The 22,528-nt window shown below is 38.4% G+C and overlaps 3 protein-coding genes across 4 annotated transcripts; all 3 read left to right on the top strand.

Annotated features, from left to right (window-relative positions):
• The first annotated feature begins 6,034 nt into the window (after window positions 1-6,034).
• LOC117327623 (serine protease inhibitor dipetalogastin-like) lies at window positions 6,035-17,944 on the top strand. Of its 2 annotated transcripts, XM_033884681.1 has the most exons (7): window positions 6,035-6,188; window positions 6,339-6,414; window positions 15,938-16,063; window positions 16,301-16,429; window positions 16,662-16,787; window positions 17,426-17,548; window positions 17,730-17,944. In XM_033884681.1, the coding sequence occupies exons 1-7, from the start codon at window positions 6,119-6,121 to the stop codon at window positions 17,782-17,784; spliced, it is 705 nt and encodes a 234-aa protein (XP_033740572.1). In that variant the 5' UTR covers window positions 6,035-6,118; the 3' UTR covers window positions 17,785-17,944. The 2 variants fall into 2 exon arrangements, with proteins under 2 accessions (XP_033740572.1, XP_033740573.1); XM_033884682.1 differs by lacking the exon at window positions 16,662-16,787.
• LOC117327622 (zinc finger protein ZFPM2-like) lies at window positions 6,728-13,864 on the top strand. Its single transcript, XM_033884680.1, has 2 exons — window positions 6,728-6,977; window positions 12,914-13,864. The coding sequence occupies exon 2, from the start codon at window positions 12,917-12,919 to the stop codon at window positions 13,757-13,759; it is 843 nt and encodes a 280-aa protein (XP_033740571.1). The 5' UTR covers window positions 6,728-6,977; window positions 12,914-12,916; the 3' UTR covers window positions 13,760-13,864.
• Window positions 17,945-19,561: 1,617 nt separating the features above from the next.
• Window positions 19,562-22,528, top strand: LOC117327621 (serine protease inhibitor dipetalogastin-like). Its single transcript, XM_033884679.1, has 4 exons — window positions 19,562-19,683; window positions 19,807-19,882; window positions 20,429-20,554; window positions 22,332-22,528. Exons 1-4 carry the CDS (start codon window positions 19,581-19,583, stop codon window positions 22,384-22,386), a joined length of 360 nt encoding a protein of 119 aa, XP_033740570.1. The 5' UTR covers window positions 19,562-19,580; the 3' UTR covers window positions 22,387-22,528.

The following is a 22,528-nucleotide window of genomic DNA, read 5'->3' as shown; positions in this document are numbered from 1 at the left end:
TGATGTCCGGTGATACAGGTTTACTGTTAAAATAACACATTCGTCTCCTTTAATCGAAATATCAACGTCATTCACGTGTATCAGTGACGTCTGTTCTTTCCAATACTGGTGCCTAGTTATGGACAGAATTAATCACAACCTGAGTGATTTGATCGCCAGTAAATTTAATGGGGACGATGATACCGTGACGAACAAGTCTTATCCTGAGTTTAATCCGGCCTTTCATCTCACTATGAGTGAGAGGAAAAGCCGGATTAAAGAAAATGCCCGATTAAACTGAGGATAAGACTGGTTCGTCACACTTACCATATCAGGCTTACCATATCACGCTTACCATATCACACTTACCATATCATACTTACCATATGACACGTACTATATAAGACTTACCATATGACACTTACCATATGACACTAACCATATGACACTTACCATATGACACTTACCATATGACACTTACCATATGACACTTACCATATCACACTTACCATATCACACTAACCATATCACACTTACGATATTACACTTACCATATCACACTTACCATACCACACCTACCATATCACACTTACAATATCACACTAACCATCACACTTACCATATCACACTAACCATATCACACTTACGATATTACACTTACCATATCACACTTACCATACCACACCTACCATATCACACTTACAATATCACACTAACCATATCACACTTACGATATTACACTTACCATATCACACTTACCATATCACACTTACCATATCACACTTACCATATCACATTTACCATATCACACTTACCATATCACACTTACCATATCACACGTACCATATCAAACGTACCATATCACACTTATCATATCTTACTTACTATTTCACACTTACCATATCCCACTTACCATATCACACTTACCATATCCCACTTACCATATCACACTTACCATGTCACACTTACCATATCACACTTACCATATCACACATACCATATCACACTTACCATATCACACTTACCATATCACACTTACCATATCCCACTTACTATATCACACTTACCATATAACACTTACCATATCACACTTACCATGTCACACTTACCATATCACACTTACCATATCACACTTACCATATGACACTAACCATATCACACTAACCATATCACACTTACCATATCACACTTACCATACCACACTTACGATATCACACTTACCATATCACACTTACCATATCCCACTTACCATATCACACTTACCATGTCACACTTACCATATCACACTTACCATGTCACACTTACCATATCACACTTACCATATCACACTTACCATATGACACTAACCATATCACACTAACCATATCACACTTACCATATCACACTTATCATATCACACCTACCATATCACACTTACCATATCACACTTACCATATCACACCTACCATATCACACTTATCATATCACACCTACCATATCACACTTACCATATCACACTTACCATATCACACCTACCATATCAAACCTTACCATATCTCACTTACTATATCATACTTACCATACCACACTTAACATGTCACACTTACCATGCCACACTTACCATATCAGGCTTACCATATCACACATACCATGTCACACTTACCATATCACACTTACCATATCACACTTACCATACCACACTTACCATGTCACACTTACCATGTCACACTTACCATGCCACACTTACCATATCAGGCTTACCATATGACACTTACCATATCACACTTACCATATCACACTTACTATATCACACTTACCATATCACACTTACCATACCACACTTACCATGTCACACCTACCATATCACACTAACCATATCACACTTACCATATCACACTTACCATATCACACTAACTATGTCACACTTACCATACCACACTTATCATATCACACTTACCATATCACACTAACCATACCACACTTATCATATCACACTTACCATATCACACTTACTATGTCACACTTACCATATCACACTTATCATATGACACTTACCATGTCACACTTACCATATCACACTAACCATATCACATTTACCATATCACACTTACCATATCACACTTACCATGTCACACTTACCATATCACACTTACCATGTCACACTTACCATATAACACTTACCATATGACACTTACCATATCACACTTACCATGTCACACTTACCATGTCACATTTACCATATCACACTTACCATATCACACTTACCATGTCACACTTACCATATAACACTTACCATATGACACTAACCATATCACATTTACCATATCACACTTACCATATCACACTTACCATGTCACACTTACCATATAACACTTACCATATGACACTTACCATATCACACTTACCATGTCACACTTACCATATCACACCTACCATATCACACTTACCTTATCACATTCACCATATCACACTTACCATATCACACTTACCATATCACACTTACCATATCAGGCTTACCATATCACACATACCATATCACACTTACTATATCACACTTACTATATCACACTTACTATATCACACTAACTATGTCACACTTACATTTGTACCAAATCACACTTCCTATATAACACTTAACATGCAACACTTACCATTTCACACTTACTATATTACACTTACCATATCACACTTGCCACATCACACTTAGCATATCATGCTTACCATAACAGGCTTACCGTATAAAACTTACCATATCACACTTACCATATCACACTTACCACATCACACTTAGAATATCATACTTACCATATAACACTTACCATATCACACTTCTTATATCACACTTACCATATCACACTTATCATATCACACTTACCATATCACACTTACCATATCACACTTACTATATCACACTTACTATATCACACTTACCATATCACACTTATCATATCACACTTACCATATCACACTTACCATATCACACTTACCATATCACACATACCATGTCACACTTACCATATCACACATACCATATGACACTTACCATATCACACCTACCATATCTCACTTACCATATCACACTTACCATATCACACTTACCATATCACACTTACCATATCACACTTACCATATCACACTTACCATACCACACTTACCATATCACACTTACTATATCACACATACCATATCACACTTACCATATCACACATACCATATCACACTAACCATGTCACACCTACCATATCACACTTACCATATCACACTTACCATATCACACTTACCATATCACACTTACCATATCACACTTACCATGTCACACCTACCATATCACACTAACCATATCACACTTACCATATCTCACTTACCATATCACACTTACCATATCACACTTACCATATCACACTTACCATATCACACTTACCATATCACACATACCATGTCACACTTACCATGTCACACTTACCATGTCACACTTACCATATCACACTTACCATATAACACTTACCATGTCACACTTACCATATCACACTTACCATATCACACATACCATGTCACACTTACCATATCACACATACCATGTCACACTTACCATGTCACACTTACCATGTCACACTTACCATATAACACTTACCATATAACACTTACCATGTCACACTTACCATATCACACTTACCATATAACACTTACCATGTCACACTTACCATATCACACTTACCATATCACACATACCATGTCACACTTACCATATCACACATACCATGTCACACTTACCATGTCACACTTACCATATCACACTTACCATATCACACATACCATATCACACTTACCATATCACACATACCATGTCACACTTACCATATCACACCTACCATGTCACACTTACCATGTCACACTTACCATGTCACACTTACCATATCACACTTACCATATAACACTTACCATATCACACCTACCATGTCACACTTACCATATCACACATACCATGTCACACTTACCATATCACACATACCATGTCACACTTACCATGTCACACTTACCATGTCACACTTACTATGTCACACTTACATTTGTACCAAATCACACTTCCTATATAACACTTAACATGCAACACTTACCATTTCACACTTACTATATTACACTTACCATATCACATTTACCATATCTCACTTACCATATCACATTTACCATATCATGCTTACCATAACAGGCTTACCGTATAAAACTTACCATATCACACTTACCATATCACACTTAGAATATCATACTTACCATATAACACTTACCATATCACACTTCTTATATCACACTTATCATATCACACTTACCATATCACACTTCCTATATCACACTTACCATATCACACTTACCATATCACACCTACCATATCTCACTTACCATATCACACCTACCATATCACACTTACCATATCACACTAATCATATCACACTTACCATATCACACTTCCTATATCACACTTACCATATCACACTTACCATATCACACTTACCATATCACACCTACCATATCTCACTTACCATATCACACCTACCATATCACACTTACCATATCACACTAATCACGTCACACTTACCATATCTCACTTACCATATCACACCTACCATATCACACTTACCATATCACACTAATCACGTCACACTTACCATATCTCACTTACCATATCACACTTACCATATCACACTTACCATATCACACTTACCATATCACACTTACCATATCACACTTATATCAGTCTTACCATGTCACACTTACCACGTCACACTTACCATATCACACTTACCATATTACACTTACCATATCACCCTTATCATATCAAACCTTACTATATTACATTTACCATATCACACTTAACATATTACACTTACCATATCACGCTTACTATATTACACATACCATATCACACCTACCATATCGCACTTACCATATCACCCTTATCATATCAAACCTTACCATATAACACTTACCATATCACACTTACCATATCACACTTAACATATTACACTTACCATATCACACTTACTACAGTACACATACCATATCACACCTACCATATCACACTTACCATATCACCCTTACCATATCACCCTTACCATATCAAACCTTACCATATAACACATACCATATCACACTTACCATGTCACACATACCATATCACACTTACCATATCACACTTACCATATCACACTTACCACATCACACTTACCATATCACCCTCATCACATTGCGCTTACTATACAAGAGAGTGGTAACCTGTTTATTCTGGTTACGTTTGATGTAAACCTGCTTTTTTTGGGAAATCTGGAGATAATCAGGCGGTGCTAAGTCTGCCATTAATGTAAAGATGGAGATAATAAGGCGGTGATAAGTCTGCCATTGATGTAAAGATGGAGATAATAAGGCGGTGATAAGTCTGCCATTAATGTAAAGATGGAGATAATAAGGCGGTGCTAAGTCTGCCATTGATGTAAAGATGGAGATAATCAGGCGGTGATAAGTCTGCCATTAATGTAAAGATGGAGATAATCAGGCGGTGCTAAGTCTGCCATTAATGTAAAGATGGAGATAATAAGGCGGTGCTATGTCTGCCATTGATGTAAAGATGGAGATAATCAGGCGGTGATAAGTCTGCCATTGATGTAAAGATGGAGATAATCAGGCGGTGATTAGTCTGCCATTGATGTAAAAGTCCTTTTCAACTGATCTTTCCAATTAAGTTGGTGTCAGGTAGAGACAACACCTTCATTGCGTCTAAAGATGAAATTGAAGGGATTGACAAGTGGTTATACGTTAACTTTAATTAGTATTCCCCAAAGGTTGTCTGACAATGAAAAAAGTTGATGATCTATTTCATAACATTTCCGTGACATTGGTTCTCATCACAAATATAAATCATTGACGTCATCAAAGGCATGTATAATATCAACCATCGCAAAAACATAGCGGTTTATAATTTTGGAAACCCCCGAAAAAACATGTCTGACTTAATAATATTATGCAAAACAGACGGATGTTCAACAACTGGCGGATTAATCAACTTTGTAACCTTTGCTCTTTATCATAGCGATGATGATAGGTCGGTCACGTGACAAGTTTTTGTATATAATTAATCACGTCTGAACGATACCATATTTAACAGTCAAGGATGAACATTGCGGTAGCAGGACTTGTGTTACTCACTGGCTATTTACAGATTTGTGAAGTCCAGTCAAGGCGTAAGTTATAAAATTTAACACAATTTTGTTTTATTGCGACATACATTTTTTCAATGTCTTTGTACATTTTTCGTTAATTTTGATTGATAGAAAAATCTTTGACATGCTTCGATACTAAGGTGGTCAGTAAAATAATATTCTATTTATCAGGCGTGCGATGTTACGGCGGGCCTGTGTGTGGTGTTAATGGGAGGACGTACAGTAGTGAATGTCTGGCCAGGCGAAGGTAATAAAGGAAATCACTATAGTATGGAAGCCAATAAGAGTCACATGAAGTAAATTTTTATCTCGAAATCACGATATAGCTATCCCACGATTACGCCTTAGGCACATCGTTACTAGGACTAAGTATACCATGATTATTGCGACATTTTTATATCTTCATGTGGCACTAACAAGCTTCCGTAATATGCTTGAATTGTTTGTTACACATTTTCAACGTATCGAGGTATTGATATTGTAGGTTTAAAACATAATGAAATAAAAAGACGTGTTTCAATTTCATTCCCTCATCTCTACCATCAATTTACGTACATCTGTAATGAAAATAGATAACACATACCGATCAGGCATCGTTGTGTATTGTTTACATGTGTTCATCCGGGTCCTGAACTATTCTCGTGCATTCTCCCGCACGCTTGATTATGTAATCCTACCCTTGCATGTAAAACACTTGAATGACTCAGATGGTCTATATCGGAGGGTATAAAAGCCGGCTCTGACAGAACACAAACACTCTGATTTCGGCATCCAAACTGTACAGACAGAAGCGGAGAGACCCTAAGAAAGGTAGCTAGTTATGGAAAGATAGATGTGACCACGGTCTTCTCCTTGATCCATCAACTAATCGTTTTAACACAGAGTGTTTGGCAGAGGCTGATAGGTTAGCGACTACAATTTAGTTGGCGACTACAAGCAGGTAGTCGACGGTCAAGTCAGCAACTACAAGGTAGTCGGCGGGCATGTCAGCGACCATACTATAAGTAGTGTTGGTGGTCAGCAGCAAACACCAGGGGTTAGGTGGCCGATGAAAATACATAGGAACAGTCAGAGCGTATAATCATGTTCGATTACACATATTGCTAGTCACTGAATCCCCGTAGCCGTATAGTCAGCGGTCACACACAGACCGGCGACCAGTAATTATAACTAGCCGTTACGTTGTGAGTGGTACGGGACGAGTTATAGTATTAAGATTAAGTGTCAGCGGTCAGACAGACCACTGTATATATAAAACTTATATTTTATGTGTTATATGTTCTCGTTAAATGTTAAAGGCTACCAAATAGTAGTAATATTTGTATATATTTGCATCTGTAGACTAGTCACTAACCAGGATCTATTAGAGGTAGTGACGAACCCATTTGTAAACGTCACAAATTTTGGTGGCAGCGGCGGGATCCTGGTTATTTGACAACTTGTTTGTGACATTTTAGTAGTCTACAGTTTATAAACTGTTGTTGATGTAATAATAATAATAAAAAAAAATTGTTTGTTACTTATATTCTCTCTGTGATTTAATATGGCAGAAGGCTATACCAGTGACCAGTCTGACAGGGAATCAGATAATGGTCTTGACTTTAACAACACAAGTCATATTCATTTTGATTTCTCAACCCCTATCACACAACCCAATATACCGATGCGGAAGCACGCAGTTGTCGACTCTGGGTTTGGAACCAAAGAAAAAGATACTCGTCTAAAACCGGAGAGGTTCTCTCCAGACTATAGTCTTGGATTAAGGGACGAAAGTATACAAAAGTTTGAACAAGAGATTAAAGAGCTCGGAGAACAAATGAAACAGATGCAGGCTAGCAGTCACAATCTATTGTCTCGCACTAAACCAATGACATCTGTACCATGTCCGTTGGGTGTGGATAATGATCACAGACTAGATGGTCACAAATATGACAATGTAACCACCAGAAAAAAAAGAATGAGTAGAGTTGCCAGCAGGAGGGATGCTGAAGAAACAGATGATGAAGTCAGGGACATGTCGACAAAATATAAAAGTAAAATGGTTACCGTGAAAGCGGCAACATATGACGGCACATCTCCATGGGTTGACTTCAAATCACATTTTGATGCTTGTTCTCGAATAAACCGATGGACTGATAATGAGAAAGGTCTCCACTTAGCAGTAGCATTGCGGGGCCAAGCTCAAGGGATACTGGGTGACCTTGACATTCCTAAGCAGCAGGATTATGAGTCGCTAGTCAAAGCCTTGGAGGAGAGGTTTGCTCCCCCAAACCAGACTGAGCTTTATAGGGTTCAGTTAATGGAGAGGCGTCAAAAAGCATCGGAAAGTTTACCAGAACTGGGACAAGCGATTAGACGGCTTGTGAACTTGGCATATCGCACAGTGCCAAATGATGTTAGGGAGACATTGGCTATGCAACAGTTCATTGAAGCACTTGCAGACTCCGAGATGCGCATAAGAATCAAACAGTCGAGGCCTAAGAATTTGACTGAGGCCATACAACTATCGGTTGAATTAGAGGCATACAACCGCTGTGAGAAGAAATCAAAGGAAGGCCAATCATATCTTAGAAATACTAATACTGAAACATCTGAGGGGTCAGAGATGTTAAAACTGCTCCAGGACATGCAGAAAAAGCTAGAGTCTCTGGAAAAGGACGTTGGAAAGATGAAGTCTAGAAGTAGGTCTAATGTGGTCAGGAACAAGAACTGCTTTAACTGTGGTGAGGAGGGACATTTTCGTAGAAATTGTCCCAAGCCTGACAAAAAGAATGACCCTAATAAAAGTCAGAAACAACCAGGGGCCCAGCAGGTGAACACCCATCGTCGACAGAGACAAAAGAAACCAAGAGCTGGCATTGGGTTGTCTACAGCCGTGCAGGAAGCAGGCATGTATATAACTGCCGAAGTTCATGGAACTAAAGTAAACCTATTGGTTGACACAGGGGCAACAGTCACCATCATATCAGAGCGAGTGTTTGATAAAATTACAGAATCGGCTAAACCTCGCCTGAGTAGAGTTCACCAAGATGTTTTAACAGCTAGTGGTGAGAAACTTGAGGTCAAGGGCAAAGGGAGTTTTGTCATCCGGCTTAATAAGACAAAAGACATTTATGTGGAAGCAATTATTGCTAAGATTAATACCGATGGTATTCTGGGTCTAGACATAATGCAGGAGAGAAATGGGTCTCTTGATTTCAAGAAAGGTGTTCTCACACTTGATGATGTAACGGTACCGACATTCTACGAGGGTGCTATGGGTTGCTACCGACTTTCACTTACAGAGAAGGTAACCATTCCTGCCAACAGTGAGGTCGTGGTCCAAGGGAAGGTATGTTTACCAGAAGGTGTAAACAGCCAGCAAACTACTTCTAGTTGAGAAACCAGCGACTTTTCTTAAGACAGAGAGAGCATTAGTCGCTAGGGCACTTGTGCAGTATGATACTACGGTGCCTGTAAGATTAATGAATCTGGGCAACGAGAGTCAACAATTTTACCCAGGGACAACGATTGCTCAGGTCAGCACTATTGATGGTGTAATGGGAACCGTCGACGAACCGACACCTAACAAAGTAGCTGGACTTAGGGCAGATATCCAAACATTGTTGAATGACTCCAAAAATAATCTTACAACAGATCAATACAACGCTGGGTATGAATTGCTGCTAAAACATCAGAACCTGTTTGCCGTTACTGACGACGATCTGGGTAGAACAGACTTGATTCAACATAAGATCAACACTGGGGGTGCCAAACCCATAAAACAGCCAGTAAGAAGAGTGCCAGGCAATCTTGGTCCCGAGATTGATAGACAAGTAAAGGATATGCTTGACAGAGGGATCATACAGAAATCCTCCAGTCCATGGAGTTCTGGGATCGTCCTCGTGAAAAAGAAGGACGGGAGCTTACGATTTTGCGTGGATTATCGACAGCTGAATGCTGTTAGCATTCCGGATGCGTATCCACTTCCACGTATTGACGAGGCTCTTGATCAAATGTCAGGTTGCTCGTGGTTCTCAACACTCGACCTAAACTCCGGTTATTGGCAGGTTGATTTGGCTCCTGAAGATCGCCAGAAGACTGCATTTGCGACAAGAACAGGTCTTTATGAGTTCACGGTCATGCCTTTTGGTCTAGCGTCAGCTCCTGCGACATTCGAGAGACTGATGGAAACGGTACTAGCAGGTTTACAGTGGCAGACCTGTTTAATTTACCTAGACGATATAATCGTGACCGGGAAGACATTTGAAGACATGATTGAGAATCTGCAACAAGTGTTCAAACGCTTACAAGAAGCTGGATTAAAGCTAAAGGCGAGAAAATGTTGTCTGTTTGCCAAAGAAGTCATTTACCTTGGCCACAAGATCTCGGAGGAAGGTATCTCCACCGACCCAGATAAGGTGAAGAAAGTTGCGGAGTGGCCAGTCCCAGTCAACATCAAACAACTGCGGTCATTCCTGGGGTTCTGTAGTTATTACAGAAAGTTTGTCAGAAACTTTTCTGTGATTGCGAAATGCCTACACAAGCTGACAGAAAAGGGACGGAAATTTGATTGGACACCTCAGTGTCAGGAAGCGTATGAGATTCTGAAAAGAGAATTGACAAGTGCAAAAACTCTGGCCCACCCTGATTTTAGTAAAGAGTTCATACTCGACACCGATGCGAGTCATGAAGCTATTGGGGCTGCACTATCACAGGAAATTGATGGCATAGAGAGACCCATAGCATTTGCAGGACGAACATTGACCAAGGCAGAGAGGAAGTATTGCGTAACGCGTAAAGAGTTACTGGCTGTCGTCAATTTCACAAAATACTTCCGGCATTATCTGTATGGCAGAAAGTTTACTGTCAGAACAGACCACAGTTCGCTCAGATGGTTGCTGAATTTCAAAGACCCAGAGGGCCAGATGGCAAGATGGCTTCAGGTGTTAAGCTCATATGACATGCACATCATTCATCGACCAGGGAAGCAACATCAGAATGCCGATGGACTGAGCAGGATCCCTTGTCGTCAATGCAACTTTGACCCAGACTGGGAACTGAAGGCAGACAATCGAGCAACTGAATCTACAGCTCAGATAGTGAGGAGCATAGACACTTGTAAATCTGATGAAAAAGAAAAACGTGAGAAAACCCTGAGCGAAAAACAAGAGGAAGATGATGACTTAGGTCTGGTTATTGACTGGGTCAAGAAAGGGGAAAGACCTGGGTATAAGTCCATAGGTGGCAGAAACAAAACAGTGAAATCCCTATGGTCACAGTTTGAAATACTGTCCATTCAAGATGATCTATTGGTGAGAAAAACACAAAAAGGAGTAGTTCATATCATAGTTCCTAGAAACGAACGTCGCACAATCCTTGGTCATGCCCATGATAACAAGACAGCTGCTCATCTGGGAACAAGAAAGACTCTTGCCAAGATCCGCCAACAGTATTACTGGCCTGGGATACAAGATGATATCAAACGATATGTCACTGGTTGCACGATGTGTGCTAAGAGCAAGAACATGACAAAAACCAAGAGAGCACCTATGCAGATAACTGAATCGGGATACCCAATGGAGCGCATAGCTATGGACATTCTGTGCGAATTGCCGGAGACCGATGATGGCAACAGGCACATCTTGGTTATCTCCGACTACTACACAAAGTGGACAGAAAGTTTTCCAATGCAAAACATGAACGCAGAGACCGTAGCACGCATACTGGTAGAAGAAGTCGTCTGTCGATTCGGAGTCCCCAGTATTATCCATTCAGATCAGGGCTCTCAGTTTGAGAGTGCATTGTTTCGGGAAATGTGTCGTATACTGCAAATTCAAAAGACCCGTACCACTCCCTACCACCCGCAGTCAGATGGTATGGTTGAGCGGTTCAATAAGACACTGGTTACCATGTTGAGGGCATTTGTGAATGAGCGACACACTGACTGGGACAGACACTTGCCATATGTCATGATGGCATATCGGTCAACCGAACATGAGACCACTTCCAATTCCCCAAACTTCATGATGCTTGGAAGAGAAACTTCTACTCCACTAGATCTACAATACTCAATGCCACGAAATCTGAAAGCATTACCACAGAATACATGGGCGTGGGAGCTACAGGAAAAGATGGAAGACGCACATCAGTTAGTCAGAGAAAGTGTAAAGGGACGAATGCTTAGACAGAAGAAGCTTCATGATCAGAAACTCTCCTGGCAACCATTCAAAGCTGGTGATGATGTATTCGTTTTCTTTCCCAACGTCAAGACAGGACAAAGTTCAAAGCTAGCCTGTCGCTGGAAGGGTCCATTCCGAGTGATATCAAAACTCACTGACGTCACATATCGCGTACGCTGTGGGCGAAAAGGGAAGCTACAAGTAATTCATGTAGACCGCATGAAGCCAAAAAAGGTTCAGATGCTCAGGAATGAGAATGCAGAGGATTTTGCAAAAGTTAAAGAGCAACAGACTCAGGTTGACGAGAGTTGTTTCGAGAGCAAGCAAGTTGATGACAGTAGAAGTGATTGGTGTGAGGAGAGTGCTACTTTCAAAGAGAGTGAAAACGAGTCTGGGAGAGACCTTAAGAATATTAGTTCTAAGAATATAGAAACTAACCCAAAACAGGGTCGCAGACATAGGAAAGCACCTGCCAAACACTCTGACTATATTTTGTACTAGTCTATGTCTTGAGATGTTTTATCATAAAATACCTGTATCACATGAAGAAGATATACCACTAATCAAAGCTTTTGGTACTTTCAGAGAATGGTAAACACAAAGACGACCCCAATGAAGGCATGTCCTATGTGCAAGTTCAGAACCGCTGGAACAGAAGAGCTCAGGGAGCATCTTGTGATGTGTGGTCTGAAACACTCTGAAAAGAATGCATTTGCCTGTACTCATTGTAATTTCACGACTACAAAGCAAGTATACCTTACTCGTCATGAGAAAAGACATATCGAAGAGAAGGGTATGGACAAAAACAGCCAACCTGAGACCGTCCATGTGTCTAATCTACCAGAGGATAAGCAGACCGCAGGATCCAGTGACAGCTCAAGCAGCTCCAGTAGTGATAGTGACGATGGGTCGGATGATGATTCCTATCCTTCGCCTAAGGAAACAGAAGATTGGCAAAAGCAGGACCCTGGGAGCTTACTGTCCGAGGAGTCGGAGAAAGAAACTACTGAGCCAGTTGTCCCATCTGACAACAGACCTTCAACCTCAGCTACAGCAGTGGCCACAAATCCTGTACCCCCGGATGATTCTTTGATGGGTCGGGTGATCAGGAAATCAACAAAACCTACACTGCCATTTCATAAGAAGAGAATAGCAGAACAAAGTGGTGAACCAGGCAAAAGGCTACGTGCCACAGATCTGCGACATGTCATCCCGAAACCAGTAACTCTGGATCATCCCACGAAGCGACATACGAGTACGGTTAGTCGACGTTTTGTTAGTGTTGGAGTCCAGACGGAGCCCGCCATGAACAAAACTAAGCGGACAGTCACGACCACTTGTCGATATCATGAGGCAGGCAAGCAAGTGAAACAAACCACGGTAGATGAAACCTACTTTTATTTGGATACCTTCACTGGAAATAGAGAATAGGCTAGATGCCCACAACGTTTGGACGGACCTCACTTAAACGAAGTGTCCGTACACTAGTGTTTCAACACTGCTGGATTAATAAAGAAAGTTTATTTGTTTTGTAAATAATTGTTTTCCTTTGGTTCTTTGATTTCGTTCTAACATAATTAAGAAGCATGGAAGCTTCAACCTCGAAGGCGTGGGTAGTGTAATGAAAATAGATAACACATACCGATCAGGCATCGTTGTGTATTGTTTACATGTGTTCATCCGGGTCCTGAACTATTCTCGTGCATTCTCCCGCACGCTTGATTATGTAATCCTACCCTTGCATGTAAAACACTTGAATGACTCAGATGGTCTATATCGGAGGGTATAAAAGCCGGCTCTGACAGAACACAAACACTCTGATTTCGGCATCCAAAACTGTACAGACAGAAGCGGAGAGACCCTAAGAAAGGTAGCTAGTTATGGAAAGATAGATGTGACCACGGTCTTCTCCTTGATCCATCAACTAATCGTTTTAACACAGAGGGTTTGGCAGAGGCTGATAGGTTAGCGACTACAATTTAGTTGGCGACTACAAGCAGGTAGTCGACGGTCAAGTCAGCAACTACAAGGTAGTCGGCGGGCATGTCAGCGACCATACTATAAGTAGTGTTGGTGGTCAGCAGCAAACACCAGGGGTTAGGTGGCCGATGAAAATACATGGGAACAGTCAGAGCGTATAATCATGTTCGATTACACATATTGCTAGTCACTGAATCCCCGTAGCCGTATAGTCAGCGGTCACACACAGACCGGCGACCAGTAATTATAACTAGCCGTTGTGAGTGGTACGGGACGAGTTATAGTATTAAGATTAAGTGTCAGCGGTCAGACAGACCACTGTATATATAAAACTTATATTTTATGTGTTATATGTTCTCGTTAAATGTTAAAGGCTACCAAATAGTAGTAATATTTGTATATATTTGCATCTGTAGACTAGTCACTAACCAGGATCTATTAGAGGTAGTGACGAACCCATTTGTAAACGTCACACATCGATAATAATACATGTTCATGGCCTTTACAACCAAATACTTATTCTTAACAACTTATCTTTCATGAAATCAATAATGTATTGTCCAATATTTGAATTGATATCTTAACACAATGTTCTAAATATTATCCAGTTACTATCATAGAGAATACTAAACAAGTATGTTCACATACAATTGATATTGAGGCCATACACAATAAAACAGATGGCGGCATATTAAGGGAGTGGTGTCCTTTGATGATCGGGCCACACAACATATGACGTCATATAACGGCAGTACCCCATTATAACGGACCATACAACAGCGGACGTCATCTAAGGAATCACAGCTGTCGTCATATACAGACAGTGTCCTGTGAGGATTAGGCCATATGACTGTTGACGTCAATTTAACAGGTGACGTCATATAAAGAGAGAATCTTTTGATTATGGGGTCATCCAACACCAGACGTCATATAAAGAAAATAACCCATTATAACGGGGTCATAGAACAGCCATAGAACAGCTGACGTCATATAGAGAGCGTCCTCTGATGATGAATTTATATAAAATCTGGCGTAATATTGACAGTGTCCTCTGATGATGACGCCATATGACTGCGGACATCAAATCAGGACAGTGCCCTTTGATGGTGGGGCCACACAGCATCTGGAGTCAGATAAGGGCAATACCCTCCGGCAAGGGGACATATAACAACTAACGTCACATACAGACAGTGCCTTCTGATAATGAGGCCATATAGCTGCTGACGTCATATAAAGACAGTGTGTTCTGATAACTGGATCACAAAACAGATACTCTAATATAAAAGCTGTGTAGCTGGTTAGAGAATCTCAGAAGAAATAAATTCCTCTAATGACGTTGTCTTTTGATTGATTGTACAATCGGACAAAAAAAATACATCGAACAAAGGCAGCGCCCTCCTATGATATAGCTGACGTAACATAAAAGTATCCCGTAACATCAATAATATGGAATATTTAATTGACAGAAATAAATATATTTACATTCAAATAAATCAGATATCACATTTCCTTCATAAGACGCTCGATCACTTGTGGTTTTCGGTAGGGAGTGGCAAATACATTATCGATAGCGTTATGAAATAACGCAAATCAAAATGTTGAAATATTCACATATTTTTCATTTCACAGAGGCATCTCAGTAGCATGCAGGAGGCAATGCCCCTGTAAGTCGAATTGTATGTGTACTAGGGAGTACCGACCTGTATGTGGGGTAAATGGGAAGACCTACAGCAACAAGTGTGTTGCAAAGTGCAAGTACGTAAGCATTGCCTATTTCCGTCTATTTATCTTTAATACGTTTACATTTGCTGATATTCAGCTTTATCCCAAAATTTATTTTGACCAACCTTACATTCAAGCATACATAGCAATACGTGCTGAACCCTTTGATTGATATTTACATTGTAATTGCAAAAAAATCGCTAACGTTTATTTGATTTGATAAACATACCAACAATAACATTTACACATTATATATTTTCCTGTTCATAGCAACGCCGCTCCTATAAGATGTCAGGGCAAGTGTCCATGTTCAAGCCAATGTGTCTGTCCACTTATCTACAGCCCCGTGTGTGGATACGACGGTCAAACGTATGGTAATGCCTGCAGTGCTGCCTGCGAGTAAGTAGTAATATATGCATATAATTAATAGAAATACTTTTTAAGTCTTTTTTTCCAGAAATGTGTTGCATGCTTCATGTATATTTTTATTGCTTTCATAATGTTATCAGATATTTTCCTATCACTGACATATAGATCAATATTTCAAAATAGAGACATAATATTATCAAAAATACAAATACATCAGTATGGGAGTAGGGGGAATTTCACTGGCAAGTCCTTTCTATTGCAGAAACGCGAAAGTAAGATGTAGAAGAAAATGTCCATGTAGAAAACGCTGTGCTTGTCCTAAACATTTGGATAGAGTGTGCGGTTCAGATGGAAAGACCTACGGAAATCCATGTGTGGCCAAGTGCAAGTTAGTTTGAATATCAATATCCAAATGTTTAATAACGATTTTTTGCGACTACTCTAAATGTTAATGAATGTATCAATGGCGAGATAATGAACAAACAAGATATTTGACATGATCACGGGTTCCTTAGTAACGGTGGTCGCTAATGTACTGACAGTAAAATGTTGTCGAAATGAGTGCAGTCAACTTCTTTAATAGCTATTTCCCCACCGACGGCTCGTTGATTTTCCGTCGTGAGTATTCCTCCAACATCCAAAACAACATGTGTTCCCATAGAGTGACTAAAGCTTTACAAAGCTTATGTTTCTGGGCTGGTATTGATGTTAAATAAAGCTTACTTTCAATTTGTTTTCGTTTTTAAAATGTCAAATCGAGAGCTAGTAACTCTACTTTACTTTGCCGATTGTCTACAAAAATGAGACGTTCACTTAGACATGTCGAGAATATTCAGGTGGTTTTTACAGGTATGAACACGGGGAAGGTAGTGTTTATTGTTCTAGAACCGCAACTGCACACAATTTTAACTCACTTTATTATGGATGTTTATAACAGCTAAATAGTATGCAAATAAGAAATCTCATCACAACAGGAGAGTAATTCGCGCAAACGTGATAAAGAATTATTGTTTCTTATTTCTTCAGGGGTGTTAAGATAAAGTGCCGTGGCAGATGTCCGTGTCAGAACTGTACGTGTCCATTAAACTTTAATCCAGTATGCGGAACGGACGGACAGACATATCCGAACGCATGTGCAGCCGGGTGCCGGTATGACATTCATATCCTCTCTGTCTTTAATTTGGAGTTTTATAATCTATTGAAAATGAATAGAACATGATAATGTTTTGGTTTAAAGCGAAAAATTACTGGTATTCGTGTTTACTCTGATGTGTTAATGGATATCAATTACTGTATGATGCTGATCTATAAATGTTGTGATCTTTTGTAGGGGGGTTGATGTGCAGTGTCCGTGGACCTGTCCCTGCTTTGTGATCGGAAAGTGATCAGATTCAAGACCTTACAAATATAAGATCGCAGCTTTGTTTTGATAAATAATTGAATAATAAAAAAGAGAGCTTAACCCAGAGTTCAAAATGAGTTCATATTTTGTGATTTGATTTGATTATTTGCTTTTAATAAATAAAGATTTTACCTCTATGTCAATCATTCTGAAGTTGTTATTTTTTGATATCATCAAATATGATTATGTACTACGGGCTACGTGTTGAAGTACAACACAGATGCATGTAACTGTTTAGAGAGTCAAAATGACACGTGTTAATAGGAAGACGTTACAAAACATGAAGGACCTCACCCCTACTGAAGAACAGAATCAGTCACAAATTCCCAACTGATGAGGTCGAATAAGTGTTTTCTATTACAACATATTATATTAACTAAACATAAATACTTTAATAAACGAGTACAATTCAAGAATAAACATAGCTACTCTAAAAGGATGGGGTCATGCTTCAATAACAAGAATTCTTACAGACGATCTTATCACATTCTTTTTGATTCTATTGCAATTCACGAACATTAAAAAAAAAAAAAAAAAAAACTAAAAAAAAAACTAAAAGAATTATGAAGTATGGATACTAAACCAGATATTGAGGTTAGTTGAATCGTACAATCGATTCAGATTGGTGTTACCGATTTGTTCAGTCCACACATTTAATTTCACCTTTTGTTTACATAAAATATTTCTTGACCGTATTCATATTTTGTTTTTGTTTTGGACCTTGCATGTTTTTTTACTCATTTAAGTGTCAATAATGTATTACATAGAGAGGGAATATGATTTATATCCCGATAACAACATCCATGTAGGTTATCTAAGACTGCAGACAATATGTAAATATATTCTGTTAGAAGAGACAGTTCTACAGCAATATTGCATTTTACATTTATTCTCTTTGATGTAGCAGTGATAGACGTCTTGTTGAAATTGAAAATAAATACAATGACACGTGACCTCGACAGATTCATATTGTCTGCTTCATCTATGTTCATGCATACGTATATTTCCACAGCCTCATTGCCCCTACTTGTTTCTATTCTAATTGTCTATATGTAGTGCCTTAAGGAATGAACATTCCGCTTTAACATGGATCATTAACAGCGTATAGAAATTCAGATTTATTCATCAAATTATTCTAATTACAAGGACCTATCAAGAACACAATACGAGAAGAGAAATATACAAATTTTGCTCATAATAAGCAAGGAAGTTCATATGTTCTAATCCTATGATGTGATAGGAGTCTGTTTATGGAAGAAAATTGTTTTAATTTTAACTAAGCTTAACATAATAGGTTCAACCTTAACCTTCGTTGTGGAAAATTAGTAAATTGACACAACATGTATTCCTCAATTTCCAATTAATTTTCTTCAATGTTACCATATTGCATGTTCCAGAGAATAAACATTGTTTGCAAACACAGAAGTATCCTGAACCTTTCCCGAAAAAAAATATCACTAAAAACATATCATTAATCTCCCCATTAAATGCAGGCGGACGTGCATTTTCATGCGATACGATTTTTATTTTTAAGGCGTTGTCATTTCGATAATGAACGTAACGCGTAAATGTAACTTGATGCATAATTATATGGAAATGCTAAATTTTAAATACAGCTAAATGACAGGCGTTTATATAATTGAAGATTCATTTCCTTTTCGCAAATTGTTTGTCAGGAAAAAAAATGAGCTAGTGAATAAATTACATTTCTTAATTACAGAATAAGTAGACAGGACAATCACGTGACGAAATTCCATCATATAATAATATGCAATATCTATGATGTATTGTAAAAAAAAAAACAGCAACAAGATGAACACTGCACTGGTGGCAATCTTGATACTTACATGCTATTTACAGATGTATCAAGCCCAGACTAGACGTAAGTACCGCTATAGATATGATTATGTAAATTTGATACTGAAGTGGCATTTTTTTAATATATGCATTGATGTAAGACATTGTAAAACCTACTACTATATGGGTTTGATGGTGTAATTAACAGGAGCACGTTGCTACCGAAAGCATGTATGTGGTGTTAATGGGAAGACGTACAGAAATGAATGCGTGGCAAGTCGAAGGTAATATGAGACGTAATTTCAGTGATGTAAATCTCTCTCATCAACGATGGTGATATTCTAAATTTTACCAATATAAACTATCCTCAGTTGCTGTATATATTTTATCATATGCATGTATATACAAATTGTATGTTTATTCGTGAAAGTACAACTAAAATAGATAAACAACACATAGTGCATATGATAAATTATGCTAATTTATTAGATATACATGTATAAAATTGTCACACAACTGACGATATATATGTTGTATTTATGAACTTATAATTATATAGTATAATTAATATTGCAATTATCATAACCATGTTTTTCCAACAAAAGTGTATTACATTAACCAAGTATAACTAATATTGCTTTTATAGTTATATGTTTGGATACAAAATTAATTGCAATCATTACATCAACATTTAAGAACAGTTAATAAATAAGAACAGCGATGATTGATCTAATCTAGTCATGGGCCAATCTAATTTTTACAATTTCTTTATATAAAACATGTGCAATAGAAATCTAAAGTATTTTTGTTCTACATCTGTTGTTTCACAGAGGTATCATAGTGGCATGCAAGAGAAGATGTCCTTGTAAGCCGAATTGTAACTGTGTTAGGAGCTACCGACCTGTTTGTGGATGGAATGGTCAAACCTATGGCAGTAGATGCCTGGCATTTTGCGAGTGAGTTATAGCTATTGATTCCATAATTCCTTTATAAATATCATTATTATTTTTCATATATTGAAACTAATCATGAAATGTTAATCGAATCATCGATGCCTGTTACCTTGCTAGATATACTGACTGCTTCCCTGGCCAGCTCGGCCAAGAAGAGATATTTTTTTTACAATGAGTACATTTAGTACAATAGTAGTTAATTAAGCAAGGGGTCCCTGGCCGATCTCCAGAAGTGTTATCCAAAAGAATAACATATGTAACAATACAATGAGAAACTGTGTTTGACCTGCCTTGTACAATTTAGCATGTCAAAAGTTTGCTTCTGTCGTTTTCACACGTTTTTATTAAATGGAATTTAGTGGTACTTTGGGTTTGTCTAATACGATATAGTGCTTATCGGAGGTACCGGAAAATAAAACTATATTGTCATTTAAGTATGGTTAAATCCAGACCCTTGGAAATGTTGAATTTGTCAATTGTTAGAAAGCAATACTGTTCCAGGGGTTACTTATTGACATAAAAAGCTTCCCGTGTTTCTAAAGCTACAATGGCGGCTAGGTTTAAGATAATCCATGGCGATGTCTTCCCAAATGTAGGTATCACTCTTTCAGTGGTATCACCTTCCTAATGTATATCCTATGTCTTGAGATTATCATCATCTGCATATTAGATTTATCAACTTAATCAGCGGTGCCTGAAAATATCGTCGTCGGAATCAATCATCCGCAGATTTTGCAAACAATTAACGATTCTAGCTCTATGTATTTAGCTACAACTGAAAATTGGATATGCTTATGAGTGTCTGCAGGTTTACAATACAAATATGTAGCAATTTATCTGAATTTGAAGCATGTCTCAAAAGGTTGTCTCTTCACTTCGAGGTCCTATTGTTTACAAAACGGATGCCTTCTCAGTAAATCTTAACTAGCGGAGCTATTTCCAAGAAGCACTTTGAACCCATGCTTAATACAATATAGTGGTCATCACCAAATATGGAAATTTGAAGAAAATACTCAAATGTTTAACTTTGCTACATTTCCGTATCTGGATCTTTCCAAAGCAAACGCTTCAAACAACGCTGACTTACATGCATCGATAGTTTGTCTGTTTCCTTTAAAAGAAATAAAGAATAACCTTTTGGACGATGGTCGGTTAACTGATATTTCTAAATTTTCTAGTAACACAATGAGGTCATCAGAGGAGGCATCTACATTGATACGGTATTCCTATGGACCGTTGTGTCAAAGCACTGATGTCGTGTCCATCCATTTTTTGATGCATATTCAGTAGCAGTATTTAATTTCTATTCTTTAGTATATCACGTTCTTGGAACAGAACCTCTAGTGTTCCTTAAGTGGGCGTTCGCTCAATTTCAAAACTAAAAGGATAAAGGCCGAAGGGAGAGCAATTAAGGACAATACTTAAATACATAATGTCGCAGAGATAATTTCCACGTCATTCATTAGATAACAGAAAAGCAGTATGCATTTGTTTCAATATCGGTGACTTAGGTGCACTGGTTTTCTGTTATCATTTCCAGACCTGAAGGATTCCACCAGTTAGATATTTTATCTTGTATGTTTTAAAGCACTATCTTGAGAAAGAGTGCTGTAATCTAAATATGTTTTTTGCACAATTCTTCACGTTACGCAATTTTACAATATTTATGTCTTTTCAAAGTGGCGGATTCTGCATTTTGCATCAACATTATCTTGAAGACTCCATGTATAGCTCCTTACATATTGTTCCTCTGTAATTTGACTTCATACATCTTTTACAGGAGAGTTGGAGTTCGGTGTCCGTGGCCTTGTCCTTGCTTTACTACATGGAATTGAACAGATGTCGGAGGAGATAGCGTCACTGTTAAATGATCGATTGATATATGATTGAGAATTCACAGTTTTCTTGGTTATTTGTTGTATAGACTCGAGTCTTCAGTATATTTGAAGTCAATAAAGCAAACGTTTTGTTCCGGAA

This window comes from Pecten maximus, chromosome 5, assembly GCF_902652985.1.
Source record: "Pecten maximus chromosome 5, xPecMax1.1, whole genome shotgun sequence".
Classification (NCBI taxonomy): domain Eukaryota; kingdom Metazoa; phylum Mollusca; class Bivalvia; order Pectinida; family Pectinidae; genus Pecten; species Pecten maximus.
This window is presented reverse-complemented; position numbering and strand designations above follow the sequence as displayed.